This window comes from Salvelinus sp. IW2-2015, linkage group LG24 (assembly GCF_002910315.2).
Source record: "Salvelinus sp. IW2-2015 linkage group LG24, ASM291031v2, whole genome shotgun sequence".
NCBI classification, from domain to species: domain Eukaryota; kingdom Metazoa; phylum Chordata; class Actinopteri; order Salmoniformes; family Salmonidae; genus Salvelinus; species Salvelinus sp. IW2-2015.
The window spans coordinates 7,043,270-7,053,286 of NC_036864.1; the positions used below are offsets into that span (position 1 = coordinate 7,043,270).

At 46.6% G+C, this 10,017-nt stretch overlaps 1 protein-coding gene and 1 pseudogene across 1 annotated transcript in view; both read left to right on the top strand.

The window, feature by feature from the left end:
• The window catches only part of LOC111951349 (signal peptide, CUB and EGF-like domain-containing protein 1), a 327,661-nt pseudogene that overhangs the window by 114,853 nt on the left and 202,791 nt on the right, over positions 1-10,017 (top strand).
• The window catches only part of mpped1 (metallophosphoesterase domain containing 1), a 53,613-nt gene that overhangs the window by 13,644 nt on the left and 29,952 nt on the right, over positions 1-10,017 (top strand). Inside the window, 2 exon segments of the mRNA XM_023969479.2 lie at positions 6,206-6,396; positions 6,399-6,432. Coding sequence (XP_023825247.1) covers positions 6,206-6,396; positions 6,399-6,432 — 225 coding nt within the window.

Sequence of the window (10,017 nt, forward strand, 5' to 3'; positions counted from 1 at the left end):
AGCTTGCAATTGCTAGCTAACGTTAATTTGTCCTATTTAGCTAGCTTGCTGTTGCTAGATATTTTGTCCTGGGATATAAACATTGAGTTGTTATTTTACCTGAAATGCACAAGGACCTCTACTCCGACAATTAATCCACACATAAAATGGCCAACCGAATCGTTTCTAGTCATCTCTCCTCCTTCCAGGCTTTTTCATCTTTGAACTTATATGGTGATCGCATCTAAACTTTCATTGTATTACCACGACAACCGGCAACAAAGTTCGTCTTTCAGTCACCCACGTGGGTATAACCAATGAGGAGATGGCACGTGGGTACCTGCTTCTATAAACCAACGAGGAGATGACTTTCAGCGCGATCTGCGTCAGAAATAGGAACGACTTCTATTTTAGCCCTTGGCGTCGCAGGCGCTCGTTGGCGCGCGCAAGCAGTGTGGGTGCAATAATTGAATAACATGGATTTCTACATTTATTTTGCGACGCTCGCGCACGCGACGTGTCCGGTCTGGTCAGCATGTAATGCGTGATAGTGAGAAGGAGAGATGCTGTGTGGGGAATCTTTTTTTTTTCACTCGATCTGTCCAACTTATCACCAAATTTCCTCTAAAATGTAAATAAAACACTATAAAGAGTTTATATAATGTGTCATTACATACCTATTTGAAGGTTTGTGTCGAATTTGAATCGGGTTTTTAGGACGGTGCTAAAGTGGTCTTCAGAAGTAAACAGTTTTTTTGAGAGTCGTGATCGCTTGCAGTGACGACGTAAAATATGACTAGGTATCCCCCCTTACCCCCGTCACTGTCCATTTCTTGTTTTTAAACGATGAGAGAAGTGCTACACCTGGTGGAGAGAGATTGTAAGACAGAAATAGTTGCTTTATGCGTGCTGTACGTTACGGCATGACACGTCACGATGTAACGGAGGGTCCGTTTTTTTCTACTTTTCTCCAATGCTATAGAGCCGTTACCATGTCGATCAACGCTTGAATAGAAACGTAGTTCATACCCCAGATTTTGAAGTCAACACAGTCGCTACAGTCCCATTAGTTTTCTTTGCAGCCTCGTTTGAATGTCGCGGTTGCGCACATTTGTACTGAATGGGGTGAGTTTACGTTACTGGTAGATACACACTCTGTTATGTCCATGGGCAGCTAGAACAAGTTGGGCTTGCAGACAAACACATGTACACACACACACAGACACACAGAGACACACACACAAAGGGCAGTAATCCCCCTCGACATGCCATGGATTTGGGCAAAACAGGGATTTTCCTCTTCAAAGGGCAAGGACCACCCATCGGAACACCGGAACAATGGTGGCGGGAGCGCCGGAAGCTTCACACACAGACACACAGACTAACCGCCCTCCTCGGCTTCTAGGATATTGAGGATTTGGGAGTTATTGTAAAGGCCAGTATAGAGCACATTCCACTGTATCTAGTCAAGCACAGGTCCCTTCAGACAGCAGATCACTCCCCTTAACTAACCCTGTTAGCACTGGGTCTGTAATAAACCACACACACACACGGGACAGTGAGGGAGGAAATGAGAGGGATAAAGGGAGGCTGAGGGATGGAGAGGGAGGGAGGGAGGGATGGAGAGAGAGTGCCTCTGCAGTGTGTCTTTTGGGAGGAGAATGTAGTGCAGGGCTGCTTAGACAAGCTTTAGACTTAGAAGTGTTGTGCATGTTTTCGAGTGTGTTTTACTGTGTGTGTGTGTGTGCGTGTGTGTACATGTGTTTTTATTTGATTACTTCTTTTGAACTGAAACACAGAGAAGGCTTGCTGTTTTGTGTGGGTGATTCACAGGGAAATTTAAACTATTTGTTGCTTGAAAGCGGCTTTTGAAATCTAAGACAAAAGCTGGGAAGAGATGGTTGCTAACAACAGCAGACAGTGCTCCGCTGCCTGCATATTTGGATTAGTCTCTCTGCCTCTTTCTTTCTCTCTTTCACTCTCTGTCGTCTCTCTCTCACCTTCCTTTCTCTTTTCCAAAAGCATCGCGTTCATCTTTCTCCATCTACTTTTGTGTTTGAGTGAGTTATTGTGTCCAACGTTTGTGCTTTGTGGATGTGGGAGAAAGACTGTATTGTGGAATGGTGATTTGAGCGTTGCTACATTGATCCACTGTGCCTTTATGTAGATTCTGTTTGATAAAGAGAGACAAGCACGGCCTGCTTTGACTCATTGGAAGAACACAATGTTTTGATCACTGGTGGTGTTCATAAAGTACATAGGACCAGGAGTTTTTCCTGGTAAGGTCATGTAGTCAGGAAACGCTCCTGGCCATAATCCTAGTCATACAATATGCAGATTCAGTCTTTCACAGAACATGATTTAAAATGTCACCCATAAAACTTGAATTAATGGAGGTGGATGCGGGGGCGTGTTTATTGAACAAGGTATGTTTCACTCCAGTCAACCTAACTCCACTCCTAACTGAGGGCCAGTGAACGTATTTGATGGATTTTATCCGGTCACATCCTATCTAGGGTAACGGACATAATTTAATTTATATACTGGGTCAGTGTTTTTTGTGTTCCTTGGCCACAGGGGTGCAATTAAATGCTTTGGCCACTGCTGTGAAGAAGCTCCAAATCGCCAACGTCTTTAACTTGGGCTTTTTTACAGCCTCTATCTGGTCATCTGCAAATGGGACATCAGGCTTGCAGTGTTCTGTGAGTTCCAACTTCTGCTGTTGTCCTTGCTCCAGGGGTATCTGCAGGCTTATCTTCTTTAAAAGGACATTTCAAAATTGTTCATATTCATTATCTCCAGCACCACCCCAACATCAACATATGTGAAAATGGATAGTTTTCTAGTAAAAGGGGAAGATACGTGTTTCCAATGACAACATCAACAAATTAGTAGGCAATTAGTAGGCAATGCCTACTCATAATTGGTTAAAGGAAAGTCATTGAGTACACTTCCTTCTGATCTCTTCCCTCACTAATTTTATAAAACTGAGCTGGCGTTCCATGCCAAACTACCATGTTGGAATCTGAACAAGAAGACCCTGCTCCTCTGATAGGCATCTACATCATTGTCACGCCCTGACCATAGATTGCTTTGTATGTTTCTATGTTTTGTTTGGTCAGGGTGTGATGTGGGTGGGCATTCTATGTTGTATGTCTAGGTTGTCTATTTCTGTGTTTGGCCTAGTATGGTTCCCAATCAGAGGCAGGTGTCTGTCGTTGTCTCTGATTGGGAGCCATATTTAGGTAGCCTGTTTTTCCTTTGGGTTTTGTGGGTGGTTGTATCCCGTGTCTGTTATCACCATACGGGACTGTTTTGTTCGTTTGTCAGTTTATTGTTTTTGTTCATTGTTCAAGTATTCTTATTAAAATGGATACTTACCACGCTGCGCATTGGTCCTCCTCTTCTCATTCCAACGACGAGCGTTACAATCATTCCTTAATGGAGCTGACGATTTGTCTAGATCTCTGTGAGATGGAGCCAACCATGCCGTCATGTAGATCTGTGAGATGGTTCATCCCCGCTGCAAAATGCCACGTGTCCCTGAACACCTTTTTCAGGGTCAGCTGGATGATGCAGAGGGTTGATTTCTCAGGCTGGACTTCGATCTTTTTGAAGGATGCCASTTCTCTCTTGAGTGGAACTGTGAATACCGGCCAGTCCATGTTGGTGTTTGGGAACTCTGGGGCCTTGGTTGGCTTCTGAAATTGGCTCTGTTATGAAGAGTTAACTTTTTTCAGGATTTTGTTTTTATTGGCTGGAAATGGCACTTGGGTTGTCTGCCAGTAAAGGATGAAGATAGATACAGTGGCTTGCAAAAGTATTCACCCCCTTGGCATTTTTTCTATTTTGTTGCCTTACAACCTGAAATTAAAATAGATTTTTTTGGGGGGGGTTTGTATCATTTCATTTACACAACATGCCTACCACTTTGAAGATGCTAAATGTTTTTTCTTGTGAAACAAACAAGAAATAAGACAAAAAAAACTGAAAACTTGAGCATGCATAACTATTCACCCACCCAAAGTCAATACTTTGTAGAGGCACCTTTTGCAGCAGCAGTCTTTTGGGGTATGTCTCTATAAGCTTGGCACATCTAGGCACTGGGATTTTTGCCCATTCTTCAAGGCAAAACTGCTCCAGCTCCTTCAAGTTGGATGGGTTCCGCTGGTGTACAGCCATATTTAAGTCATACCACAGGTTCTCAATTGGATMGAGGTCTGGGCTTTGACTAGGCCATTTCAAGACATTTAAATATTTCCCCTTAAACCACTCGAGTGTTGCTTTAGCAGTATGCTTAGGGTCATTGTCCTGCTGGAAGGTGAACCTCTGTCCCAGTCTCAAATCTCTGGAAGACTGAAACAGGTTTCCCTCAAGAATTTCCCTGTATTTAACGCCATCCATCATTCCTTCAATTCTGACCAGTTTCCCAGTCCCTGCCGATGAAAACATGGTGTTCTCGGGGTTATGAGGTGTTGGGTTTGCGCCAGACATAGCATTTTCCTTGATGGTCAAAAAGCTAAATTTTAGTCTCATCTGACCAGAGTATCTTCCATTTGTTTCGGGAGTCTCCCACATGCCTTTTGGCAAACACCCCAAAAAAATCTTGAACAATGGCTTTTTTTCTGGCCACTCTTCCGTAAAGCCCAGCTCTGTGGAATGTACGGCGTAAAGTGGTCCTATGGACAGATACTCCAATCTTCGCTGTGGAGCTTTGCAGCTCCTTCATGGTTATCTTTGGTCTCTTTGTTGCCTCTCTGATAAGTTTTGGTGGGCGGCCCTCTCTTGGCAGGTTTGTTGTGGTGCCATATTCTTTCCATTTTTTAATAATGAATTTAATGGTGCTCCGTGGGATGTTCAAAGTTTCAGATATTTTTTTATAACCCAACCCTGATCTGTACTTCTCCACAACTTTGTCCCTGACCTGTTTGGAGAGCTCCTTGGTCTTCATGGTGCCGCTTGCTTGGTGGTGTTGCAGACTCTGGGGCCATTCAGAACAGGTGTATATATACTGAGATCATGTGACAGATCATGTGACACTTAGATTGCACACAGGTGGACTTTATGTAACTAATTATGTGACTTCTGAAGGTAATTGGTTGCACCAGATCTTATTTAGGGGCTTAATAGCAAAGGGGTGAAAACATATGCACACACCACTATTCTGTTCTTTTTAATTTWAAWWTTTTTGAAACAAGTAATTTWWWAAAAWTTCACTTCACCAATTTGGACTGTTTTGTTTATGTCCATTACATGAAATCCAAATAAAAATCCATTTAAATGACAGGTTGTAATGCAACAAAATAGGAAAAACGCCAAGGGGCATGAATACTTTTGCAAGGCACTGTACTAAAGGCATTGCGCTATTCATCTGTTACGGTACACATTCCACTATTTCTATGGCTACACATTGTGAACATTTATTGTAACCATAGAAAAATAATAATTGTAATTATATGATTGTTACAAGTGGGTTATGACCCTTCTTTGTGACGTGTACATTAGGCCACACATTTTTTGCGGTTAAATCATGCCAGTATGTAAACCTGCCTTTGTTTTCAGGTGCAAAAATCATGTTGTAAGATCATTCTTATGCTTTAGGTTATTTTGTTGTTTCTATAAGTAAGAAAAACTCAAATCAAGGTCCATACAGTTTATTTCCATTGTGTCTATCTGTACAATAACCCTATAAAACAAGTTTACATGCAAGTAAAAAATGTGTTACATTCAGCCTAGCTAGTTCTTCCTCTTTTCCACTCAAGGATTTTCAGGTTCCTCCATTTCTCCTACCCCCTTTCCCCCCTTCTGTCTCTCTGGATGCTGTCACTGTTCTCTGACTGGCTGTTGTGACAGAGCCGTCTCTTGATTTGGCAGCCTCTGCTAAAGCTGAGTTTAATTACTCCTTTTCAGCACCACGACACACACACACACACAGCATGCCACATCGTTCTCACAGTAATTGTCAAGAAACGCAGTGATTGAAGTCTCCATCAACCGTGCTACCTGACAAACGCCGATGCATCTCACGTCTCGTAGACAAAGAAGAACCCCAGATTCTTCATGGTTTTTCGCACGTTTTTTTTCATCAACCCTTTGAAAACATTAGAGGATATGTAAATGTGTGTGTTGGCCTGCCACAGTGTTGGACAGGCAGCGCTTTTGTGAATGGGTGTGGAACTACTTTTGAACTGAATGGTCCATTTTCTCCTTTCTCTCCTCTCTCCCAGGGCACCTTGCCTATTGACATAAAGATAGTGATTGCGGGGAACCATGAGTTGACCTTTGACCAGGAGTTCATGGCTGACCTGATCAAGCAGGACTTTCTACTACTTCCGTCGGCCTCAAGCAAACCAGAGAACTACGAGAACGTCCAGTCCCTGCTCACCAACTGTATCTACCTTCAGGACTCAGAGGTCACGTACGAGGCTTCCGCATCTACGGCTCCCCTGGTGGGTGACTCTGTAACTGCAGTATACCTGATAGTTGCAACACTGCCTACTACTTGATCTATTTCTACCTATCAATTTCTCTCACAACCACTTGTCCTTCTCTCCACTTATTTCTGTCAGTCATTCACTCACCTCCCTCCCCACTTCCTCCCATGCTCTTTTTTTCATTGGCTACCTCTCTAGCTATGGTTCCTTCCTCTCTTTCCTCCCCTCCCTCTCTCCTCTCCTGTTCTCTCTCCCTGGTCAGCGCCTGTGTGTGTGTGTGTGTGTGTGTGTGTGTGTGTGTGTGTGTGTGTGTGTGTGTGTGTGTGTGTTTGTGTGTGTTGTGTGTGTGTGTGTGTGTGTGTGTGTGTGTGTGTGTGTGTGTGTGTGTGTTGTGTGGTGCTGGTTTACCAATGCTCCATAATGCAGTATGTGTTTTTGGTGAGGGCCCCAGAGGTAAGTGTGTAGGCACTGGGATGGGTGGGGCACCCTGTGCTAGGTATTGGTTTGCTGAGATAGTGGGGTCCCTTGAGTTAGAGGATATGCCGCTATGGAGAGATGCCTCAGGTGTGTTGAGAGAGCGAGAAGGGGGAGGAGAGGAAGGAGGGATGGGGAGAGAGAGGGAGAGAACTGAAGAAAGAGGATGTGAGAGGAAGAATGGTGCACACAGCTTCAATTCAGTAACACCGGCGGCTTGGCTGGTGGCACGTAGGCTTGCTACAGAAGGCAGATTAAATAATGTGTGTGTGTATGTGTGTGTGTGTGTGTGTTGCAGCAGCCCGAGGCTCTGTTCCTCCAGCACAGAGGGACTCCAGCTGGAGGCGCCGTGTGTTCCCCTCTCCACTCTGTCTGCTCCCTCTATTGCTCTAACCTCTCCTCATCCTCCCTCTCTCCCTCAATCCACCTGTCTGTCTGTGCGCTCCACATGTCGCTGGCTCGGCAGTGGGAGCACGGGGGAAGCGGGGGGACGAGGATGTTCTCTTTCTCTCTCTACTTCACTGTCAGGAGCGTGGGACCAGCGCCTGCTTTCCGCTCCAGTCCCGTCTCCATGGCGATGCCAGAACTGGGCCTGCTTTATGGCCGTGACCGGCCTGTAACTGTAGCCCGGGGGTGGTGGGAGGAAAGAAGCTCTCTGCCTGTCTGTCTGTGTCTCCTGCCCTGTGAGTCATCTCCCTGAATTAACTGTAACCGACACAGTCGTTTCTCCCCTCTGCTCCAGTCGTTCTCCCTCTGCTCCAGTCGTTCTCGATCTCTGCTCCAGTCGTTCTCCCCTCCTGCTCCAGTCGTTCTGCCCCTCTGCTCCAGTCGTTCTCGCCCTCTGCTCCAGTCGTTCTCCCTCTGCTCCAGTCGTTCTCCTCCTCTGTCTCAGTCGTTCTCGTCCTCTGCGCCAGTCGTTCTCCCCTTGCTCCAGTCGTTCTCTCCTCTGCTCCAGTCGTTCTCTCCCTCTGCTCCAGTCGTTCTCCCCTCTTCTCCAGTCGTTCTCTCCCGCTCTTCTCCAGTTTCGTTCCCCTCTGCTCCTCGTTCTCTCTCTGCTCCAGTCGTTCTCCCCTCTGCTCCAGTCGTTCTCTCTCTGCTCCAGTCGTTCTCCCCTCTGCTCCAGTCGTTCTCCTCTGCTCCAGTCGTTCTCTCTGCTTCCAGTCCGTTCTCTTCCTCTGCCTCGCATGTCATTCTCTCCTCTGCTCAGTCGTTCTCTCCCTCTGCTCCAGTCGTTCTCCCCTCTGCTCCAGTCGTTCTCTCCTCTGCTCCAGTCCGTTCTCCACTCCTCTGCTCCAGTCGTTCTCCCCTCTGCTTCCAGTCGTTCTCCCCTGCTCCAGTCGTTCTCTCCTCTTGCTCCAGTCGTTCTCCTCCTCTGCTCCAGTCGTTCTCCTCTGCTCCAGTCGTTCTCCCCCTCTCTCAGTCGTTTCTCCTTGCTCAGTCGTTTCTCTCCTCTGCTCCAGTCGTTCTTTTCTGCTGCTCCAGTCGTTCTCTCCTTGCTCCAGTCGTTCTCTTCTCTGCTCCAGTCGTTCTCCTCTCTGCCAGTCGTCTCGTCAGTCGTCTCTTCTCTGCTCCAGTCGTTCTCTTCTCTGCTCCAGTCGTCTCCTCTGCTCCAGTCGTTCTCTTCTCTGCTCAGTCGTTCTCTTCTCTGCTCCAGTCGTTCTCCTCTGCTCCAGTCGTCTCTCTCCTCTGCTCAGTCGTTCTCTCTCTGCTCCAGTCGTTCTCTCCTCTGATCCAGTCGTTCTCTCTCTGCTCCAGTTGTTTCCCCTCTGCTCCAGTCGTTCTCCCTCTCACCCTCCCTCCATCTCCCTTCTTCCCCTTATCTTTCCTGTTCTCATTTCCTCCATTCTTCTCCCTCAATCCCTCGCAAACACTATTCCACAAAGCCCTGCTCCAAGCCCATATTTCTCCTTCTCCCCATCCCTCCATCCATCTTTACTTCTGTTCTGTCTCCTTCAATCACTTGTTCTTTCTTCTATCGCTCCCATCCTCTCTCCTCATGGGGGTCTGATTGCATGTGGTTCGCAGCATGGTGCTTTCTTGTCCGTCCATGTCTCTGTCACGCACACCACACACACACACACACACACACACAACACACACACACACAACACACAACACACAACACACACACCACAACACACACCACACACACACAGCTCCACAATCCCTATCCCTACCCCCCAGTCTCCAGCCAAAATTAGATCCGAACATAGCATGCTGCATCCTACCAAATCCTAACAATTTGTCATTCTCTGAAATGTGGAATCAAAAGGACAGCATGGGGGAGCAGTTGTTGTTGTGTGTGTGTGTGTGTGTGTGTGTGTGTGTGTGTGTGTGTGTGTGTGTGTGTGTGGTGTGTGTGTGTGTGTGCTTCTGTTCCTGTTCAGACTGTAATGCAAGTTTACAAGTCATTGTGTCATGGGCGTATCGCAAAGCCCCCCCGCTTCTCGGAGCTAAAGGGACATGGAGGCAGAATGGAAGGTGTGTGTGTGTGTGTGTGTGTGTGTGTGTGTGTGTGTGTGTGTGTGTGTGTGTGTGTGTGTGTGTGTGTGTGTGTGTGTGTGTGTGTGTGGTGTGGTGTGTGATGGAGGTAGAACAGAAGAGCCCCGAACCATAGTCTAACAGTAGCGTGGGAGGCATGGGAATTAGCCACAGTGGTCGTCTTTTCAAAGCCCAAACGAGGCAGAGGAGCCGCTACACAACAACACACAACACAGAAACACAGCGGAACGAGGGAAGAGGAGGAGAAAGTGGAACGAGTGAGGGAGTTTTAATGTAGACCTGCTCAACTGTGTTTTGGATTTTATTCCTTTCTTTTTTTGAGTGTCTGAGAGGGCAGAGGTGGCAGCTTAGTGTAGTCTACAGCTGTGTGTGCGTGTGTGTGTCAGAATGTATGAGGTCTCGGAACACATGTTTTGCTTTACACGGGGGAGAGAGAGCTCCTCGCTTCGCTGCAGACTTCCAATGTAGCTAATCACATGGCTAATTAAGGAGATCACAACACTGTGGTGTGTGTGTGTGTGTGTGTGTGTGTGTGTGTGTGTGTGTGTGTGTGTGTGTGTGTGTGTGTGTGTGTGTGTGTGTGTGTGTGTGTGTGTGTGTGTGTTGTGGTGTGTTGTGCATGCCCCTG